Source organism: Rutidosis leptorrhynchoides, chromosome 5 (genome assembly GCF_046630445.1).
Source record: "Rutidosis leptorrhynchoides isolate AG116_Rl617_1_P2 chromosome 5, CSIRO_AGI_Rlap_v1, whole genome shotgun sequence".
Classification (NCBI taxonomy): domain Eukaryota; kingdom Viridiplantae; phylum Streptophyta; class Magnoliopsida; order Asterales; family Asteraceae; genus Rutidosis; species Rutidosis leptorrhynchoides.
This window is the reverse complement of record NC_092337.1, coordinates 211,584,290-211,608,530: the sequence shown is the minus strand read 5'-3', so window position 1 is coordinate 211,608,530 and position 24,241 is coordinate 211,584,290. Positions and strand designations below refer to the sequence as shown.

General features: G+C 30.9%; 2 protein-coding genes across 2 annotated transcripts; both read left to right on the top strand.

The window, feature by feature from the left end:
* The first annotated feature begins 5,207 nt into the window (after positions 1-5,207).
* Positions 5,208-6,928, top strand: LOC139848279 (uncharacterized). The gene is made up of 3 exons (XM_071838015.1): positions 5,208-5,644; positions 5,781-5,897; positions 6,691-6,928. The coding sequence occupies exons 1-3, from the start codon at positions 5,294-5,296 to the stop codon at positions 6,766-6,768; spliced, it is 546 nt and encodes a 181-aa protein (XP_071694116.1). The 5' UTR covers positions 5,208-5,293; the 3' UTR covers positions 6,769-6,928.
* Positions 6,929-7,720: 792 nt separating this feature from the next.
* Positions 7,721-8,461, top strand: LOC139846587 (vacuolar iron transporter homolog 2-like). The gene has a single exon (XM_071836066.1). The coding sequence runs from the start codon at positions 7,721-7,723 to the stop codon at positions 8,459-8,461; it is 741 nt and encodes a 246-aa protein (XP_071692167.1).
* Positions 8,462-24,241: the final 15,780 nt, after the last annotated feature.

Sequence of the window (24,241 nt, the reverse complement as noted above, 5' to 3'; positions counted from 1 at the left end):
TATGGTTTGTTTTAAAATGAATGCAGTATTTGAAAAACGTCTCATATAGAGGTCAAAACCTCGCAACGAAATCAATTAATATGGAACGTTTTTAATCAATAAGAACGGGACATTTCACCCATTCCCTCTAAAGTCCTTATTTTTCATTGGCTTGCTATTCAATGCTCTATACCGGTTAAAAATACACTTTTTCAAAGAGGCATAATTCACGAAGGGCAAAATGTGGCATGTTTTTGATGTTTTACATCATTTGAAATGACACATCACTTATTATTACATTGTCCTTGGGCTAGTTTAATTTGGTCGAATTTATTCCGGTGGTGGAATAGTAGCTGGGTCATGCCACTTTATCTCGCCTCATTTACTTACGATTGGAGCTCGGGTATGGGTATTAAAGTCGGGAAATATTGGCGGTTAATAAGCCCGACTACAATGTGGTTAATTTGGATCGCTAGAAACAATGCTCTATTCAATAGTGAATTCACATGTTGGGCGACAATAGTAAAGAAAGTCAAGGTCAAATCATTCGAATGGGCAACAAATGCAAAGTTGTGCTATCCACATCAATTCTACATATGGGATTCTAATATGTGGATTTTACTTTAGCATTCACAAGATCTATATGTCAAACTTATTAACATTTCGTTTATTGTTAGAGTTAACTAGGTTGGTGGCCCGCGCTGCGCGGCGGGTTTGAACAACCATAAATCGATGATACTATTCTCTTAATCTAAGATTCTGTGTATAACAGAGTATGAAAGAGCTTATACAAACACCAGAAAGTGTGGCCCACAATTGGGTAACCTCTGTACCCTAAAGTGTCTTCATCACCATCAATGTAGCAAATTGATTCGAGGATCATAAGTCTTCAAAGCCTTCTCATTATCCTATTGTAATCTGCAATAGTACCATAATATTTATATACCATGAGCTTCATCTCAATGTACCCATTACCATTTACCATATTCAACAAAAATAACATATTAATTATTGTAATACTTAATGTTATAATGCTAATCTAATATTTAAACACCATTAACACCAAACGCATTCCAAATTCACAAACACAAATGCAAAACATATGTATTCCAACCCTGATAGAAAAATTTCTTCTGACAGGATAATTCTAAAATGTTATTATTAGATCTAATAGTTAAAGAGTTTAACTTGTTAATGTAATGGTATTATTACTAAAAAATAATAACATTGGATGAATCGTGTTCTTTTTTGACTCATTTTAAACTTATCACCCAACCCATCTGGCGCTAATTTTTACACTCTAGTCACGTTCTATTTTGAAAGAATAAAATATGAAACTTACTGTTGATTCTGTGAATTATCGTTACTGCAGTTTCCAGCATTATATCAGAAAGGTCCAAGAAACCTATTCTTCGAATGGGACATAATCTTCAGTTGGATGGGAAATGGTGTCTACTGTTGTTGGAACCACCATGTTCACTTGTGTCATCTACTCGGTCAACTATCAAATCACCCTCTAATCGGGTTCTACACATCTACTTCAGCCAGAGATATAATGTAAAAAATATACATGTGAAAAACAATCCAGAATTTAAGACCTAGAAATATATACATGTACCTGAACTAAAATGAATATTCTTTAACGTGTCTAAATTGACATTCCTCATATTAAGGTTTCTAAATCGAAAAATTAACCAAAATCATTTGAACCCATTTTGTATTCAATCTGAAAATTTTATGGGTATAAGTATAGCTATGCTGATCTCAAAATACTCCATTTTTAGAAACAAAGTAGGTGGGTGGTCCGCGCACCGACGTGGATTTTGAACGACCAAAGAACATTTGAAATACGACTTTTCTTTTTATAAAACTTGAGGTTTAATCGATACAAACCTATTTCTTTCTTTAAATGTAAAGAACGAATAAATACAATGAAAATAAAAACTAATGCTTTAAGACAGTCCAATCAAACACATATTCAAAGTCATAACTTAAATAGTTAGAGCATCAAAATACTCTCACATAAAGGAAGACTTACAGATTGCGCTAAACTACTTTGGAATAAATATTGTGCAATGTACAAAATAATGTGAGTGTGTCAACATTTAAGGATATCGCTCCGGAGTTACAAAAAGTTATCACGTTTTTATCACGACACTAATCACACAACTTTTGATTCGACTACTTGAGCATTAGTAACATCTAAAATACCTTCCCAAGTTAACAAATTACATAAGAGGTGCTTCAAAAATCCACAATCAAGTCGTTGTTCAAACATCAAAGATCGGCAATACTGACATGTCGAACAGTTTGAATTTTGAAATAAGCTCAAAAAAATACATTCTAGCCCACTAAACAACATAATTAACACACACAAAATAGAGCAACATACCTCAATAGGAGTAGATACCTTATTTTTCAGATATTTTGTCATACTTCTGCTTCTTTGTGGTCCCTTTTAGAAAATATTGTTTCATCATAAAACACTGGCCCGGTGTTTTTACTATCGTTTACAGTTGTTTGTTGCCCACTGGGTCTGATCCCCTGAAAACCAACATGATAAGTGAAAAGGTTTTAATCATAAATTTATTCGATTATAAATCAGGTTGTTTGAGATGCTGATGTTAATGATAACACAGCTAAACTATGCAACCACTGTACAAATTGAGCTAGTTCATTTACATTAAACCCTTACTAAACATTTTTCCTATGATGTGTTATTGGTTTAAAAACTTATATTTGAAAACATATGTTCCATAATCTAAGTAATACACACGTACACATATACACATATATAGATAAAAATATATTACCAAAGAAGCACTTTTATAAGCTTTCGTGAATGGCCTGCATAAAAACCATCACTAACTTTTCAAATTATCATCATCGTCATCACCATTAGGTTATGAATGGTGATGATTTTGATAAACCGGGTACTATTGGCTATGCTGATGAGACCAAACATCAATCCATTAAATTATGAAATATGCACCAACTTACCTTCATGTTGAAGCGCAACAAAGAAGTTGGAGAAGTGCGGAGTCTAACATCCTGAACTTTGGCTCTGAACTGAGACAATCTCTGCAGTCCAAAAACCAACAATAGCACGCAAAAGTAGATGTAATACCAGCAAACAGTAAGCATAGTTCCATGCCTAAGTGTCTGTACATATATGTTCATAACATATTGATTTTAGTAAAAACACAATGATACTTTACATACACAATTACCAGCTGTATGTGTATATATGGTTTCCCATTTAGATATAACTGATTTATCACTTGTAAACTATACCCTCAAATATATAAAACAACAAAACAATAAAAACCATATATTTTACTCCAAATATAGTACTTTTGGCTATAAATATAGAAATAGAAGTACACAAAAAGATCAATACTTTTTAGGATCAATACTTTTTAGAAATACAAATGATGAAACTGATTAACAATTAAGACAATATCAAGAAGCTTATGATTGTGAGTATTACTTTTTTAGTAACAAACTTACAAAGCAAAAAATAAAGATATGAAATACTTTAAGGAAACATAACATCTATAGCATAATCATATCCCTGAATCAAAATGAAGGAAACATCCCAATCATCTGACCTGATCAATTTCAGTAAACCGGTAAAAAATCATTGTCGTTCATCACGCCTGCCAATAGAAACGAAATGATTCGAACCCTAACAATTTATGTCAGCAGCAACAAAGGAAGAAACGGGTAAAGAGGAATTCTTTTAGGATCTATCGATTTTGATACACAAAATCGTACCTGGAGGAGTTTATTTGGAGGTTGAAAACCGAAATGGATGATGATAGAGTAATGAATTTGGCGTTTGGGAGACTTGACGATCGGTACTTACCAATTTTTTTTTTTTTTTTGGGTCGTTGAAGTTTGATGAGAGGAAACCCTATTTTTGTTGCAGGTAAAACAGATAGGAGGCAGATATTTGGCGATGGCTGTATATGGCTTTCTTTGTGTTCATCAATGAGGAAGGGATGAAAATGGCGATGGTGATTTAGGGTTGTGTGTTTAAAGAACGTCCCAGAAGGTTTGGAAAAAAAAAAAACTACAGTGATTTGTTACAGTGCTACAGTATAACAGTGATTGTGCTGAGGTGGCGGGGCATGATTGGTCACCGATGTCCATATTTAGTATATAGTATAGTATAATAATTATTAACATACTGCTCACTGATAGTTTCATTTTGGAGTATGCAGATGTACTTTCTAATTCAAGTTTTTAGTCCAAATTTATAATAGACATCAAGAAGGCATATTTTGTATTGGGCTAAGTCATCTTTTAGTTGGCTAGCTCCAATTATTTATTTTAGATTCCTTGTTCTAATCAATACGACCGACGACAACCCCGATCGAAAATGCGACCTATGGTTTTCCATTTCTCGAATCCGTCGCACATCTATCAATTCGAAAATCATCGATATGTTCATGTCAAACATCATCCGTGGTTTTTCGTTAATCATCGATGTAGTAGATTTTATTTTGTTTCAGTGTTTGATTTTTGGTATATACCCTAATTAAGATTTGATTTCAAGAAACAAAGTGATGTGTATGCTGTAAACGAAGATGTGATTTTGGAAGGTTTAATTGATTTTGTTCAAATGAGTTTTATTCACGAAAGAGGAAAATAGGAACTAATCACGAATTGAGATTTTGTTCTGGGTTTTATTCATGACCAAAGATGATGATGAACAAAGTGTAGGGCTTCTGATTCAGAGATGATGATTCAACAAGGTGGTTTTTAGGTTAAGTTGTTTTGACTTAACGGATCTTTATAACGTTCATTAGCTTCAGGAACTGCACACGCAAAACGAGCAAATCACAGAAACAATTCGAGTAATTTTTTAATTTATAAAAATGCCAAATAATTAGTTTTACTTGTTCAACAACCGGTCACCAATATCATATATCAGAACATATTTTGAAAGTATATAACTTACACTGATATTTTTTTTTTCTTCCTACATTAAGAAAAAAAAATAAAAGTATAAGACAATTTAATACTTTAACTCTAAAAATAATAATGAAGTCTTTTTTAACTCTAAATATAATAATGAAATGAAGTCTTTTTTTTTTTATTTTTTTTTATTTTTAGAGACGCCAAATAAAATAAATAAAAAATAAGAAGAATATAAGATTATTGAATGAGAATTCTTCTGGACCAACGGTTTCGATTTACCATCTTCCACATATACAATCTACCAAATGAACAAATCCGACCGTTTTTAATCAATTAAAACTAACTGCTGCTTTACCCATTCATCATCATTTTAAATCTAGAATTAAACATGCCAATGCAAACATTATCTCTCTGCACTATTTTACACCCACCACATGTTCTTGTTTCTCTTGAACCCTTATCTAAATTCACAAACACCCTTCAAAGCTGCAAACTTTATACTTTTAAAACCCATCACAACACCACAAACAGAAACAAGTATAATCACTACAACAAGAAGTTAATTGTGTTTGCTGTTAAGAAAGAAGAAGAACAGCAACAATTAACCCCTTCATGGGCCAAACCCGGATCCGAAGAACCACCTCCATGGGCCAGAAATGAATCCCAACAAATTTCATCTTCTTCTGACTTCCCTTTTTTTGTTTACTTGCTTGCTTCTGCTATCACCGCCATTGCTGCTGTAAGCCCTGTTTCTTTCAGTTTTATTCTTTTTTATATATTATTATATTATTATAATTATATTCTTATTACTAGTTGTTTCTGTTTGATTTAACGAGGATATGAATATGAATCGGTACTTTTACGTTGTGTTGTAGATTGGATCTGTGTTTGAGTATGTAAATCAAAAACCAGTGTTTGGAGTGTTGAATTCAGATAGTATATTTTATGCACCTGTGCTTGGATTCTTTGCAATTACTGGTCTCCCAACAGCTGTAAGTTTGTGCTTCTTGCTACTTGATTTGATACTTTATTTCAATTTGAATTTGAATATATGTTAAAGTTAGAAAATAATTGAAACAAGTTATCAAAATACACGATCTCCAATCATTACATTATATTCATTTCTGATTAGTCTTGAGTTGAAAACCTGAATAATTGATTGTATATTTATCAACAAGGGAACACTTATGTCATTACCATTCTGTAACCCAACGTTTGGAAACAAGGTTATGATCAAGGTTATAAAAAACGCGAGTCGGGACGCGTCGGTTGGGACCTTGGAGGGACGCGTCCGGCGTTGACCAATGTTGACTTTTTAATATAGTTTTATTAAATATATATTTATATGTAATACTATATAGAAATTGAATTTTAAAATATAAACTATATCTACAATAAACAAGAACAATTAACAATTACTAACAATATTACAAAATAAAAATATACTTTGTAATCTTTTTTAATTTGACCGAGTTTGACCACCTTTGACCAAATTTGACTGACTTTTTATGACTTTTTACGTCTTTGACCGACTTTTTACCGTTAACTGTTTAATTAGCCACATCCCGTCGGCCGACTTTCGCAACACTAGTTATGATTATGATCGTCTAGTTATTTTGGGTCAAAATGATCAAATTTGAGGTGAAGTAACTATACACAATTAGAATAGAATAGAATATCAATGTAGTTTAACGTAATGTTAAGTAACGATCAAATTTGGAAAGTCTAATCATTCTACATCGAACAATTTGTTAAACTGCATCAACTAACATGAGTCAAATACAGGGATTCCTTTGGTACAAATCTGTTCAAGTTGCTAATAAGGAAGCAGAGGAACAAGACAGGAGAGACGGTTATCGCTAGCTAGGTCATTTGTTGCATACTCTTTCATATATAATTAAATTCAATTTTGTCCATACAGATTTTGTATAACCAACTTTTTGTGTTAGTACCCCCCTTTTTTATTCTTGTAATCAAGATATATATACATATACAAATAAAAAAATCTTTGTATGTGAAAACATTTTGGACATCCTTATGATCCTACAATGGTCATACGTATCTTGGGTATGCATGATATATCATATAATGATGCGGATTCAGGATTCTTGATTTCAACTAATGAAAAAAAGACTATCTGAAGTGGAAAAAGACATTCGATTTATTGAGAACCAGCGAGTCTTAACGTTGTATTAGTGAAAACGGTACCTTGCTTGGGCATCATTTAGTTATTAGGCTAATTCCTGATGTTGGCTTTGATAAAAATAGTCACATAGGTAACGCTGTTGCCTTGCTTAGCAAACTACATATTTTTATGGGGTTGAATTCTAGGAAAAATTCTTGGATTTTCAGATATGATGACATGTAATTTAAGGAACTTAATCTTATCTTTTTTATAACCAGTATATTTCTATTTGTTTGGTTTCTTAGTATCTCAATGAATGACTGTTTTGTCTTTGGATCTTAATTTCTATATATTTCTATTTGTTCGGTTGCGTAGTATCTCAAGGAAAGAATGTTTTTGTCTATCTTCTTTCTCATAATTAACAGTTTGGTATCTCCTATTTATGGAATCATACAATCACTAACAAATGAAAAGGAAGACAATAGAGTTCCTCCAATATTCAATAAACCCGCGATTTTTTTAATAATTTTTCGCACTACTAAAATCACCCACGATACCACCTAAGATTTAAGTCCTTTTCTAACCAATTTGGAAAAATATATATTCACTTATAATTAGAGTGTGTCATAAGTACACAAGCCACACGCCTCATATATAGTCTTTTACATTTTCTATCCTACACATTTCATAATGGTTCATGATTCTCCTACAACACACGAGGGTTGTGGTGAGCACACGCTTCCTATTAAGAAAGAATTGACCCGAGTGGAACGATTACAAAGAGCACAGTGGCTACGGGCTGCCATTTTAGGAGCTAATGACGGTTTACTATCATCTACATCTTTAATGATGGGTGTTGGTGCAGCCCAAGAAGGCCAATGGTTCATGGTCTTATCTGGTGTAGCTGGAGCCGTAGCTGGTGCATGTAGCATGGCTGTTGGTGAATTCGTTTCCGTTTCAACACAACGAGATATTGAACTTGCTGTTACTCAAAAAAACCCCGACTTACAAGAAATTAAAGTTGAAATTCTGAAAAATGATCAACTGATTGTTGGAAATAAACTAAATTCTCCTGTGGTTAAGGTGGTAGAAACAAATAGTGGTGATAAAGTTGAAGAAGATGAAAATGAAAGCCTGCCAAATCCTTATAAGGCTGCTGCTGCATCTGCTTCTGCGTTTTTGTGCGGTTCTTTGTTTCCGTTGGCGGCAGCTATGGCGGTTAATGATTATAATGCTAGAATTGCGACAGTGGTGGTGGTAACATCGATAGCGTTAGCTTTGTTTGGTGGGGTTGGAGCAATTCTGGGCGGGTCTTGTGTTAGAGCATCTACAATTCGGGTTCTGATTGGAGGGTGGATTTCAATGGCTGTTACTTATGGTTTATTGAAACCGTTGGATGGTATTACTGATAAAAAAATGCACGAGTCATAAATGGTTAGACTTTGTAAACTTGAATAAGTTACAGTTCTCAGGACATCGTTTGTTGAGGTTTTTGAAATAGAATTTTAAAATTCGAGTAGTAATCTTGTGATATTTTGTCAAGTATATGATGGTAAGATATCATCAATTGGTCCGATCTTAGTTAAGTAACTTAAACTGGTAAACTAAAAAACTATAAATCAGCTGACTTTGTTGTAATAAAATCAATAAACAAGCAAATAGACTTATCGGCCAAATGACCCAACCATGATTATACAGGTGGTGAGATAAGTGGGTCACTTATAGGCTAAATGACCCAACCATGTTGAGGGTATTACCACCATTTTATTAACCAACCCTGATTATACATGTGGTGACATAAGTGGGTCACTTTTACTATGTGTCAAACGGTCAGGGCCGATTTGACCAGAAAATCCGTTTGTCTACTTCGAAAATTAACTGAAATTGACATGTCCACTTTTGGTTACTATATTCATTAGAATGTGACTATATTCATTAGTGTTGGTATGTGGTTTCTCGATTATAATTTGTGAGTCTTTTTGTGCAAATATCCTTGTGAGGGATTTGTAGTTCAAACATCCTTGGTACGAGCCCCAAAATTAGATTGTCTGAAAGTCACTTACTGAACAATCTTAATTTAATTGTAACAATTAGGGTTAGGGGTGTTTTTCACTTGGGGAGTTTGAGGTTGTATCAGTTGGAAGTTGTTTATTTTATGGAGTTGTTGAGTAGATACACGACTAATTGTCTCTTGGTTGTTTAATATTATCATGTAGTTTGTGTTGGTTCAGTGCGCACGTCATAACACAAATCAATACTACCGCTTATATACAGGCCTATGGAGTCACACACTTAAGCATTTAGACACCAATTATTTTATATTGATGATATATAATTATAACCTATAGTTCAAAAAAGAATAGTTTAATTAAATATGATTTAATTAAATATAAAATGCTCAATGGACAGTTGAATCATAATTTATCGAATAAACTTATTTTTAATTAAGGTTAATTAAAATATTTTAAATCATTTATTTTGATGATTCACGGATGCATCTTAAAGATTGGAAAAGTCAAAAATTGATCACAAATTAAAACTAAATTATTGTTGTAGTTGTTTCACGTGGGTTATGCCACAAGAGAAAAAGACACAATTTTATAATATAAAACTCTCATCATAACAAGGAAAAACTCACTCATAAAAAGTGAAATTAATTTTTCTTGGTTTCTACTCTGTACGTACGAATATGATTCTGCCAAAAAGAAAAATGAATTGTTTTATTTCTTCTTTATATTAGTGTGATCTCATGTCACAAGATCAATAAAAGTTAGAAAAACTGCTTCTGAATTTGTGCACAGTGACGAGTAACAAATGTGAAGCAATAATTTGGTTTTTGATATTTGGTGATTAAAGAGATTTAATACAAGGGTTGTTGGCTCTTGTACGATCACCAAACAAAAGAGCAAACAAATTGTTGTTTGTGAGCATTCAAGTGAAAGTAATATATATTACTTCAGGGCTATATTTACAAGAACTAGCATTCTATTGGTGTTGTTCGACGTGCTGTGTGGATCAATCATAGAGATATTCATACACTTTGAATATATGTTTCAACCTAGACACGGAGAGTTCTTTATACCGTTTTTCCATCGCTCGCTAAAGGTACATTTAAACTCCTCTTTGTGAATTTATTATTTGACAATTATTAGTGGTGTAATTTGATCTTGTTGGGATCGTTAATCATGTGAATTTTTACTTGAAAGTTTATAATAAAATAAATGATGTTTATTTTAAAGTTAATAAAAGATGTTTATTAATGAATGAAAATATACTTATTTTATCGTTCCGCTGCGTTTCTAAATTTTAAAAGTACACACGGGTTTCCATAAGTAGTATCCGAGCCGCTTTTACACCGTTTTAATTGTCGGGTGTTTATTCTTTAGATCTAGCTTTGTGGTGTATTTGTGAAAATCGAAATCTTTTTGGTTTTTAAAGTCAACGCGGTTGATTTAGACTTAACCTCATGACGCACAAATATGATTGAAAGAATATCACTATTTTAAATTGTAGATTTAATTGTTATGGCTTGAATATTTATTATAATTGTTGTTTATTGTATTCCATGGTTATACACATGCATTGTAATCATGGACAAGCCATATATAGGTTTTAATAATGTAGTTATTAAAATTGTGATTCCGCACATAGCTCATAATGCCCCGACCTATGTATGATTGTTGTGATTGTTAATTACGGCAATATTATGTCATGTTGATTATTTATTTTATTAGAAAGGCCATTTGAAGCCAAAGTTGTATTTTATTTATTTTCAATTTCATAGTATTGTATTTATGTTTATTCTAAATTGTAAAAATATTAGATTAGTTGTATTTTTTAATTTTAAATAAATGTAATAAGATGAAGATTAAAGATAAAGATGCAACGTGGAGTTTGACTTAGAAGATGGCGAACAGGTCAAGTTGACAACAATGGCGTTTGTCAAGTTTTCACTTGATTCTTGAATTAAGTGGGAGCTACGATATTACCCTTAGTTTGACCTCTTGATCCCATGTCGGCTCATGGGATCAAGCATAGGATTTTTGAGTTAGGCTATGTGTGTGTGATGCATGATATGGTTGTGTTTTATTTTTGAATTTATATATAATTGTTGATTATAATATATGCTAAATGTTTTTGATGAAAACATCAAATAAAATCGGTAACTAGTTTTAAGATTAAAATTGATGATTTTAAAAAGTTAAACTCTAACGAGTTTAAAGTTAATTATTTTTGAAACTCAAATAATATATATGGGCGACATCTTTTAAAACTGTTTTAAAACGATACACGTCTGTGTATTTGTTATTTTTTATACTAGAAATTAAATAACAAACTGCACGCATAATACACGATCGACATATATAATTGGTTAAATTGATTTTTAATAAAAGGTGTAACGAATATTGTGTGCATGCATTATTCGTTAACACAAATTTTTAAAAAAATACCCATCAAATTTAAGTCATGCCATCCAATGTGCTTGCAAACACTCCTCGTTATTTTTTTGATCTAGTGAGACTAGGCTGAATTATAGCCACGAGGTGGATTTTTCGATCTAGTGAGACTACCGTGAATTTTCACTGTTTCCAAATTGAACGACTTAATCGTATTCACGGTGAGACTTGAGTTCGAGGCAAGGATGGGACAAACATGCCAATAGATAATAATGGTTTGTTGGACTACACATATCTCAAGGTCCCATAAAGATCTAAGAGTTGCACTTGTAATGCAATTGGTACCCGCTACCTACCAATAGACTCCATAACTGCTAGCTGATCAACAGATGTGGCTATGGAACCTCTATGTGGATCTTAGGCTTTCGTAAATTAATTGTTTTTATAAATATTATAAAAACTTGGGTAGTTAATTTATTAAAGCTCAATATCGAAAATACTAAATTGAATCTTATATCTGTTGTAGATGTCAAATAATCAAAATGTAAACCAAAATACACTTCCTTCTTTGTTGAAGAAGGATAAACTCAATGTTCAAACTTCCTATACTGGCACAACAACCAGGGAATTGCACTCAAGCATGAATGGAAGCTGAACAAAATTAGAACCCTTATCCGATCCTGCTGTTTGCGTAGCTCCTGCTGCTCAGCAAAATGCTTATTGGAAGTTGTTCGATGAGTAGGAGAAGTAGGATGAAAGGTGTGACAACCCGGAAATTTTCGAACAAATTTAAACTTGATCTTTATATGTTCCGACACGATAAGCAAAGTCTGTAATGTTGAAATCTCAAAAACTTTGAACTGTGTTCATGTATTCATTTACCCTTTGACTGCTCTCGATGATTCACGAACAATTGTGTGTAAATAAATATATAAATATACATATAAATATAGAAATAAATATAATTATAAATATAAATATAAGAGTATATATAATATTTGAGTAATCAAATACACATTAATCAATTAGAAAACTAAAAAAATAAAATAATAAAATAATAAATAAAATAAATAAGTTACCATTAAAATAAAATATTATACATACATACTTTTATTTGCTAATCTAACACCATGCTTCTGCTCGTTAGCTGTTCCCATTTTTCTGTTTTGAAAACGAAACCCATTTAGGGAAGAAGATGAACAGTAAAAGACGGTTGATTAATTACTGTTACTACTGCTAAATTAGCTTCTGTTTCGCCATCTAAACCACCACTTATGTTGCAACTATATTCTGATTCTCGTTTTATAATCAAAGAAAGTCTTCATAAATCGAGCACACCACCATAAATCACTGATGCAGCTTGTTAAACACCTCGCAAGACAACATCTGTTATATACTTCTGTTTGTTATTGTTTATGTCGCTACAACTACTGCTCGATGATGATTGATGATATAATGATGATGAGATATTCAATGATGACACAAGGATGATTATGATGATGATGGTGTTTGAATTTGAAGATGATGATATTGTTGTTGATTTTATTACGGCTGTACATACAACCATTTTTTTTTTTGTTCGATCATAAATCAAAAACCACCGCATTATATACCCTCATCACCACCTGCAGCCCTAATTTTATGTTGCTATTAACCACCATGAACCACCACCAATTGCCACCGTAACTGCCCTAGAAACACCCTATCAACCCCATGACCTGCTGCTAGTTTGTATTTTTTTTTCTCAGCCGTTAAATAAAGGAAAAGAGACGACGATGGGTGTTAGATAAAGATGATGTAGTATTGACGATAATGATACAGTGAATGATGCTTAAGTATTTTTCCTTTGTTTCTATACCATTCGAATGTACCAGATCAAACTAAACCACTTGTTGCTTTTGTATCGGGCTACAAATTTGGGCCATCATTACTACTTGGGCTTGGGTAAACTATTTCGTGGGTTTCGTCATAATAAGGAACTACAAATAGATATGGGCCCGTTTATATGTATTCGTGGGCTGCTTCGATTCACAAAATCCCGAGCTTATTTTTTTTTCTTTCGAACCCAAGAATGTTGATGATAGTTGATGATATGGATTATGATTAGATTATGATAATGATATTTATTACGATGATAATGAACGGGTTATATAAGTACGATGATTGTGACCGTGATAAGGGGGTAGTTAGTATGATGATGATGATCATGATGATCATGGACGAAGGTGAGGATGAATGGCGATTACGATCGATGACGTTTAGGAGGGTATAACTCTTATTATCATAAAATTTTTATTATCATTATTATTATTATCATTATTATTATTATTATTATTATTATTATTATTACTATTATTATTATTATTATTATTATTATTATTATTATTATTATTATTATTATTATTATTATTATTATTATTGTTGTTGTTATTGTTGTTATTAACAATAAGTGTTATTATTATTATTATTACTTTTATCATTCTTATTATTAATATAAGTATTATTATTATTATTATTATTATTATTATTATTATTATTATTATTATTATTATTATTTTTATTATTATTATTATTATTATTATTATTATTATTATTATCATTATGATTACTAATAATGTAAGTATTATTATTATTATTATTATTATTATTATTATTATTATTATTATTATTATTATTATTATTATTATTATTATTATTATTATTATTATTAGCGTTATCATTAGTATTATCATTAAGATTAATATTAGTAGGATCATTATGATTAAAACTTAGTATTATTATCATTATTATTAACATATTGTTATTATCAAAATTATCATTTAGATTTAGTATTATTATTAAAGTTATCTTTATTATTAAAAATTATAATTTGTATTAAAAAAATCTATTAATTTTAAAAGTATCATTTTTATTTATTACCAGAATTATCATTATTATTTTTAGTATCATTATTATTATTTTTATGAATATTGCCATTATTCTTATGAACACTACTAATATTATTAATTTATAAATATTATTATTATTATTACAAAATAATACAACTCTTTATTCATTATCATTGTTAATATTATTTTTTTATCAAATAAATACTTATATATAGAATATAGATAAAAATATATATATATATATATATATATATATATATATATATATATATATATATATATATATATATAAATGATATAAATTTATTCGATTACCGTTATATGTGTTAATATATATATAAATGATATAGGTTCGTTAATCCGAGGCCAACCCTGCATTGTTCAGTATCGTCGTATGAATATTTTTACCTACAAAATATTGTAGGGTGAGTTTCATTTGCTCCATTTTTAAAGGCTTTTGCAATATATATTTTTGGGACTGAGAATACATGCACTGCTTTTATAAATGTTTTACGAAATAGACACAAGTAATCGAAACTACATTATATGGTTGAATGATCGAAGCCGAATATGCCCCTTTTTGCTTGGTAACCTAAGAATTAGTAATCCAGTCTACTAATTGACGCGAATCCTAAAGATAGATCTATCGGGCCCAACAAGCCCCATTATGGAATTTGGAATGCTTTAGTACTTCGAAATTATCATGTTCGATGGGTGTCCTAGAATGATGGGGATATTCTATATGCATCTTGTTAATGTCGGTTACCAGGTGTCCAATCCATATGAATAATTTTTATGCAGATTGCATGTTATTGAAAAATGGAAATATGAAATCTTGTGGTCTATTAAAATTATGGAAATCTGTGATTATGATAAACTAATGAACTCACCAACCATTTGGTTGACACTTGAAAGCATGTTTATTCTCAGGTATGAAAGAAATCTTCCGCTGTGCATTTGCTCATTTTAGAGATATTACTTGGAGTCATTCATGACATATTTCAAAAGACGTTGCATTCGAGTCGTTGAGTTCATCAAGATTATTACTAAGTAAATTATAGTTGGATATATTATGAAATAGTATGCATGCCATCAATTTTCGATGTAAAGAAAGTTTGTCTTTTAAAACCGAATGCAGTGTTTGTAAAATGTATCATATAGAGGTCAAATACCTCGCGATGTAATCATATGTTATTGTATTCGTCCTTATGGATTAGGACGGGTCGCTTCATGTGGTATCAGAGCGGTGGTCTTAGCGAACTAGGTCTGCATTAGTGTGTCTAACTGATAAGTCGTTAGGATCCATTAGTGAGTCTGGACTTCGACCGTGTCTGCATGTCAAAAGTTTTGCTTATCATTTTCGTCGGAAAATTTCCTGCTTTTCATTCTTAGTCTAGACACATCTTAGTGCATTGATTGCATGAATAGTGTATAGACAAAATTCATATCTTAGCGTATCTGCTAATTCATATCCTAGCGTATATGTTACTATAAGCTTTGCCTGACATATCCCGCAAATTCCTCCGTAATCTACGAAATCTTTTGTCCTATATCTCTGGATATTCTATGTAATCAGAATACCATCCGATAACCGAAAATCATTTCATATCGAAAAATCTTTATTCAATCGTACGAAATGAAATTCACCATTAGTTTAAGTCCTTCAAATTCCGAAATGGAATCCCACTCAAGCTCCGAAAGTAGTGTGACCGGAATGGATCAACCAATCAGTCATCATCTATTCTGGATGAATTGGGGATGGGTTCGTAGGCTCCTCAATCATTGGAGACAAGAAGAAGGAGATCCTTTCCATCCACCACATTGTCCTCTTGACGGAGAACCTGAAGCACTTACCGGCGAACCAATCCGAAATACCATTTTCTCTCTCATTTCCAGAGTATCTCGTCACGATTATATATTACATCAAATTTTAGATTTTATTTATCCGCTCGTTCGAACCGAGAATCACCCCGGTGTAATAGAAGAAGTCAACTAGCTTTGCGCTCGGATAGTGGCTTTGGAGAATATGGTGCAGAGATTACAAACACCAGCAGCAGCACCAACAGCATAACTAGTACCACCAACATCAACGCCAACAGTACCAATACCACCTCCAACCACAACCGCGTCGTAAACCTCAACTTCACAATCTATCCCACAAGCATCAACGTCATACGCACCATAGATACCAAGGAGTACCAACAACAATAACTGACGAAGTATTAACTCATAACTTCATTATAGAAACATTCCGCGCCGATTATGTAATCTCTAAAGTGTTAGAGATTATCTAATCTAGCCTTAACCATAAACTAGTTAAGCGAACCAAAATGATAGAAGGAAGAGTAGAAACCCTGAAGAAAAAAAAATGGTGTGTGATTAACAAGCTAAACTTGTTTTACCAACAGCATCACCAGCATCGTCAGTGTCACCCGCATCGTCAGTACAGTCAACATCATAATCAACAACACCTATAACATCACAAACTCCGTCAGTTCAAGAATCACTGTGGACATCATTACAAATCAATAACGCGTATATTGTATCAACGAGTTATGGAGAATTAACTCATTTCCTCTGAAGAAATTATATGTATATTATATATATATATATATATATATATATATATATATATATATATATATATATATATATATTAATATATATATATTTTGAAGTAAAAATAAATCTTTCCGTGCTAAGCTATTGTGTGTGAATCTTAACTACTCAGTTAATTCATATTACAAATATGCAATAATGTACGTCCTTCAGCCGCAACTTAACCAGCGTTAACTACAATCCTTGTCTCAATTCAACAAATTCCAATTCATAATAAATCAAGTATATATTTGATTTTTCACTTTCATCATAGATGTACCCGAAACTTTTCAGATAACATCATTCGTACTTTGCGAAGTTCACAAGAATTTAACGAAAACCAACATCACGCCTCAACAAATAACGAAGTATTGATTCATAATTTCAATATTATTGAAGAAATACTTATGTAATCTCTAAAGCCTTCAAGGGATTATTCAATTCTAGTTCCAACCGTAAATCGAATGAGTTTAATTTAGTATTAACTCATTAAAATCTATGTTACATCTGAAGAGAATTTATACGTATATATTTTCATAAAGACTGTAATAAAATTCTTTTGTACAAAATATTAATTGTGAAATTTTTTTTAACGGGTAGGTAAGACCCAAGAGACATATATATATATATATATATATATATATATATATATATATATTCACAATAAATATGTTACATTCTTCGAATCTGATTGAGCAAATTATCAACTATACTTCCTACTTTCACAATAATATACATTCCTTTATAGAAATTAAAACAACCATACTCATTCAAACCCAATTACATATTCTGATTTTGAAACCTCAGAATTCAATTCGAGTTATAATCGGTACCATCCCTTTTAGATTCCTACATCTTTCAAAGATATACTTTGACTTCAAAACTGTGTTAGAACATCAAATGTATATTAACGATTACAATATGTGTTCAAACCCTTCGAAAATTTCTGAAGACACTTCAAATAATGAGCAATCGAGATGATGATTCAACCACATATTACCCACAGTTATGTACTTAAAAATCTCTCGAAACCAAAGTCATAATTCAACACATGTTTGTGTCAAATCCTTTGGCATTTATTAGCAAAAATGACTTTTTAATTCTTTTTCAATATAGCCAGTTTTGTCACAGCTCCAACAAGTCAACTTCGACTTTTCAATCGAACTAGTCCTATTATAACCTCGATAGATACGTTGCCCTTTCGCTATCGTTACTGGGGAACCTTTCATATTCTACCACATTAGCAGTAAAGTTACCAACAACTTCATTACCCAATGGCTTAGGTCTCTCCGAAAAACCATTATATTTGTTCGTTAAAACCAGACCATATACTCACTCGCATCTTGTAACAAAAACAGACGTACCAATTACCAGGAATTAGCAATCAGTATTTTGAAGTCTGTAGCTTTTCTACGCCAACAGTTATATATATACATATAACGTCTGCCTCCAAGACTTATATACTGCGAATGTGAAGTTTCTGAAAAACACCCTGAACTGCGAACTAGTTCTCGAAATGCCGATGAAGCAGCAAAAACTATAAACGACCTTAACAGTAAAAAGTTTAATGATAAAGAATAGTGTGTTGGCAAAAAACAGAAAAAGAGAAGGTTTGGAACTGGAAAACGGATTGAGCAATGTATGAAGGAGGCTGTGGACAAATCACAAAGACTAAACCTGCCTTCAAAGAATCCAAATGATCCAGTGTCTGCTAAAGTCATTAACGAATACCTTGCTCCTGATTTTAAACCCTTGTGGACAATATCTTTCATTATCCTCTGATATTAGAAATTCTAAGATATCATCATATCTTTCACTATAAATATCCTCCATATTTCTGAAGATATTTTCATAATTATTCTTATCTGAAATCATTTACCTCTTCGCGCTATCTGTATTAAATCATAAAAGAAACTATTTTAGTTTCTAAATTCTGAAACCCTTAAGTTTAAAATAAGAATGTTTTTGAAGTAGTGTTGGGAACTGAAGCATGAGTTAGTATAATACAATGACACTTGATCAACGTGATTATATTACAGTAAGTCATGCTGAGTTCCTAATGGAACATGACGATTCACAGACCATACCATCATCATGTGCCATGTTACACGACTCTGGTATTCTATTTAACCTCTAAGAATATCAAGAAAATATTTTCTTGATGATTCGGTCTTTTTTGAGGTATTCTGGTAATTTGACAAATCAAGATCGTACCATTACCATATTCTTCTTAAAACATTAACTATGTTCATTTCGAAATTCGTATCTACAAATTCTGGACCATTATTCGCTTGACTTAAAGTCGGGAAGAGGAAAAAAAAGTATGAAACTCCGAAATATAAGGGAGAATATAAAGCCCGATAACAACACATAAATTACAAACCTTGTATATCAATGTCTATCGTAACATAAAGACACGGGAGAATTAAAAGCACTATAACCCCTAGGGCAAAGTAGAAGTAAGCAGATTCCTCTGGTGGAAGCTGAAAAAGGAGAATGATTGTTGCGATAGTAAGGATAAGGACAAGGATCAGAACTGGATTAAGCATTTTCACAATCTTTTGAATTTGGGAATTGAGTATTGGAATGGTAAAAGTAATGGAACGGAAGAAGTTAATTTATAGTGAAATATCTGATAGAGAAATCAAGGAAGATCTCCGCATTTATTAAGAGGATTCTAATTTTCTTAATTACCGAAGAATCAAATCTTATTACGAAGATTTTCTCTAAATCCCTTGAACTCTGGAAATCAACTCTACCCACGTCAAAAGATGTGACGAAACTTTACCTTTCTCATTTCACTCTTTTGTGATAGCTTCACTTATACTCTTCGGATAATCAAATTGTTTTATCCATATTACTCGATGATGATAAAACTCTAATTTTCAGCTAATATGTGTCATGAAAACATACTTATTGTCAGCCATGACCATCCCAATCAAATTTCGGGACGAAATTTCTTTAACGGGTAGGTACTGTGACAACCCAGAAATTTCCGAACAAATTTAAACTTGATCTTTATATGTTCCGACACGATAAGCAAAGTCTGTAATGTTGAAATCTCAAAAACTTTGAAGCAAACTTTGAACTGTGTTCATGTATTCATTTACCCTTCGACTGCTCTCGATGATTCACGAACAATTGTGTGTAAATAAATATATAAATATACATATAAGTATAAATATAAATATAAAAATAAATATAAATATAAATATAAATATAAATATAAATATAAATATAAGAGTATATATAATATTTGAGTAATCAAATACACATTAATCAATTGGAATAAAAATAAAAAAATAAAATAATAAAATAATAAATAAAATAAATAAGTTACCATTAAAATAAATATATAAAAATAAATATATGAATTATATTAATAATTATTTGAATATATATATATATATATATATATATATATATATATATATATATATATATATATATATATATATATATATATATATATATATATATATATATATATATATATATATATATATATATATATATAAAATTCGATCTGAATATACGGGGTCCAAACATCTTTGGGTCTTAAAACCTACTTAAAAGTTACGACTACAATAGGCTTAGACTGTTTTTTTAACCGTGGCGATGGCGTCAAAGGCAAGCGATGTACTTTTTGGTAATGTAGCAAGGTCAAGGGCGTCACACACATTGACAAGTGAGATGACGGATCAAAATTTACGCTGCGTTAGTTTTAGTTTTATATTTCTTAGCAAAAAGCGGACTCTTATAGGCACTAGGATATTTAATTTATTTTATCTTTAGGCTTATTTTTAAAAGTGGGAAACTAGCTGGACTGTGTTGTACCCACTAAATTATGTCTCCATTTACAAACAAATTGAGACTGCTAACTCACATGTTTGTATTATTTAATTATCCAATCATGTCGACAGAGAAGAGGTAGGATTGTGAGATGGAAAGTGGATTCAGAGAAGTAGTTTAAATCAAGTGGTTTTCTCCTTGTTCGATGGCCACAACCTTCTCCATCATTTAACCACTATTTTTTTTGTGGCCACTTTTTTTTCTGCTGCTACAAGACTATTTTCTATCACTATGTGTTCGAATAAACTCAACAAAACCATTTATTCTGCTGCTATATTGCAGTTCCTGCTGCTGCATGATTTATTCGAACAAACAACTTGATCTTGGACCTGTATCTTTTTAAACATATTCTATTTATATATTGTCTTATACCATCAAACCCACTAAATCTTGCTCGATACCCATACAAACCAGCGGACGAATATAGATATATAGATATATATATATATATATATATATATATATATATATATATATATATATATATATATATATATATATATATATACATACTTTTCTTTGCTAATCGAACACCATGCTTCTGCTCGTTAGCTGTTCCCATTTTTCTGTTTTGAAAACGAAATCCATTTAGGGAAGAAGATGAACAGTAAAAGACGGTTGATTAATTACTGTTACTACTGCTAAATTAGCTTCTGTTTCACCATCTAAACCACTACTTATGTTGCAACTATATTCCAATTCTCATTTTCTAATCAAACAAAGTCTTCATAAATCGAGCACACCACCATAAATCACTGATGCAGCTTGTTAAACACCTCACAAGACAACATCTGTTATCTACTTCTGTTTGTTATTGTTTATGTCGCTACAACTACTGCTCGATGATGATTGATGATATAATGATGATGAGATATTCAATGATGACACAAGGATGATTATGATGATGATGGTGTTTGAATTTGAAGATGATGATATTGTTATTGATTTTATTACGACTGTACATACAACCATTTTTTTTTTGTTTTGTTTGTTCGATCATAAATCAAAAACCACCGCATTATATACCCTCATCACCACCGGCAGCCCTAATTATCTGTTGCTATTAGCCACCATGAACCACCACCAATTGCCACCCAAACTGCCCTAGAAACACCCTATCAACCCCATGACCTGCTGCTACTTTGTATTTTTTTTCCTCAGCCGTTAAATAAAGGAAAAGAGACGACGATGGGTGTTAGATAAAGATGATGTAGTATTGACGATAATGATACAGTGAATGATGCTTAAGTATTTTTCCTTTATTTCTATACCTTTCGAATGTACCAGATCAAACTAAACCACTTGTTGCTTTTGTATCGGGCTACAAATTTAGGCCATCATTACTACTTGAGCTTGGGTAAACTATTTCGTGGGCTTCATCATAATAAGGAACTACAAATAGATATGGGCCCGTTTATATGTATTCGTGGGCTGCTTCGATTCACAAAAGCCCGAGCTTATTTTTTTTTCTTTCGAACCCAAGAATGTTGATGATAGTTGATGATATGGATTACGATTAGATTATGATAATGATATTGATTACGATGATGATGAACGGGTTATATAAGTACGATGATTGTGACCGTGATAAGGGGGTAGTTAGTATGATGATGATGATCGTGATGATCATGGACGAAGGTGAGGATGAATGGCGATTACGATCGATGATGTTTAGGAGGGTATAACTCTTATTATCATAAAATTTTTATTATCATTATTATTAATATTATTATTATCATTATCATTATCATTATTATTATTATTATTATTATTGTTATTAACAATAAGTGTTATTATTATTATTATTACTTTTATCATTCTTATTATTAATATAAGTATAAGTATTATTATTATTATTATTATTATTATTATTATTATTATTATTATTATTATTATTATTATTATTATTATTATTATTATTATTATTATTATTATTTTTATTATTATTATTATTATTATCATTATGATTACTAATAATGTAAGTATTATTATTATTATTATTATTAGCGTTATCATTAGTATTATCATTAAGATTAATATTAGTAGTATCATTATGATTCAAACTTAGTATTATTATCACTATTATTAAAATATTGTTATTATCAAAATTATCATTTAGATTTAGTATTATTATTAAAGTTTTCTTCATTATTAAAAATTATAATTTGTATTAAAAAAATCTATTAATTTTAAAAGTATCATTTTTATTTATTACCAGAATTATCATTATTATTTTTAGTATCATTATTATTATTTTTATGAATATTACCGTTATTATTATGAACACTACTAATATTATTATTTTATAAATATTATTATTATTATTCTTACAAAATAATACAACTCTTTATTCATTATCATTGTTAATATTTTTTTTATCAAATAAATACTTATATATATATATATATATATATATATATATATATATATATATATATATATATATATATATATATATATATATATATATATATATATATATATATATAACAATTGAAATAATATATATATAAATTTATTCGATTACCGTTATATGTGTTAATATATATATAAATGATATAGGTTCGTTAATCCGAGGCCAACCCTGCATTGTTCAGTATCGTCGTATGAATATTTTTACTACAAAATATTGTAGGGTGAGTTTCATTTGCTCCCTTTTTAAATGCTTTTGCAATATATATTTTTGGGACTGAGAATACATGCACTGCTTTTATAAATGTTTTACGAAATAGACACAAGTAATCGAAGACACAAGTAATCGAAACTACATTATATGGTTGAATGATCGAAGCCGAATATGCCCCTTTTTGCTTGGTAATCTAAGAATTAGTAAACCAGTCTACTAATTGACGCGAATTCTAAAGATAGATCTATCGGGCCCAACAAGCCCCATTCTGGAATTTGGAATGCTTTAGTACTTCGAAATTATCATGTCTGATGGGTGTCCTGGAATGATGGGGATATTCTATATGCATCTTGTTAATGTCGGTTACCAGGTGTTCAATCCATATGAATAATTTTTATGCAGATTGCATGTTATTGAAAAATGGAAATATGAAATCTTTTGGTCTATTAAAATTATGGAAATAGTTGATTATGATAAACTAATGAACTCACCAACCTTTTGGTTGACACTTGAAAGCATGTTTATTCTCAGGTATGAAAGAAATCTTCCGCTGTGCATTTGCTCATTTTAGAGATATTACTTGGAGTCATTCATGACATATTTCAAAAGACGTTGCATTCGAGTCATTGAGTTCATCAAGATTATTACTAAGTAAATTATAGTTGGATATATTATGAAATGGTATGCATGCCGTCAATTTTCGATGTAAAGAAAGTTTGTCTTTTAAAAACGAATGCAATGTTTGTAAAATGTATCATATAGAGGTCAAATACCTCGCGATGTAATCATATGTTATTCTATTCGTCCTTATGGATTAGGACGGGTCGCTTCAAAAGGGTGAAAAAGAATA

What these genes read in the sequence shown, in the direction of transcription:
- LOC139848279 (XM_071838015.1), top strand. Translation starts at nt 5,294, where the DNA reads ATGCCAATGCAAACATTATCTCTCTGCACTATTTTACACCCACCACAT. An exon ending in CTATCACCGCCATTGCTGCT is followed by an intron (nt 5,645 to 5,780) that starts GTAAGCCCTGTT and finishes GTTGTGTTGTAG; the next exon opens with ATTGGATCTGTGTTTGAGTA. An exon ending in TTACTGGTCTCCCAACAGCT is followed by an intron (nt 5,898 to 6,690) that starts GTAAGTTTGTGC and finishes AGTCAAATACAG; the next exon opens with GGATTCCTTTGGTACAAATC.
- LOC139846587 (XM_071836066.1), top strand. Translation starts at nt 7,721, where the DNA reads ATGGTTCATGATTCTCCTACAACACACGAGGGTTGTGGTGAGCACACG.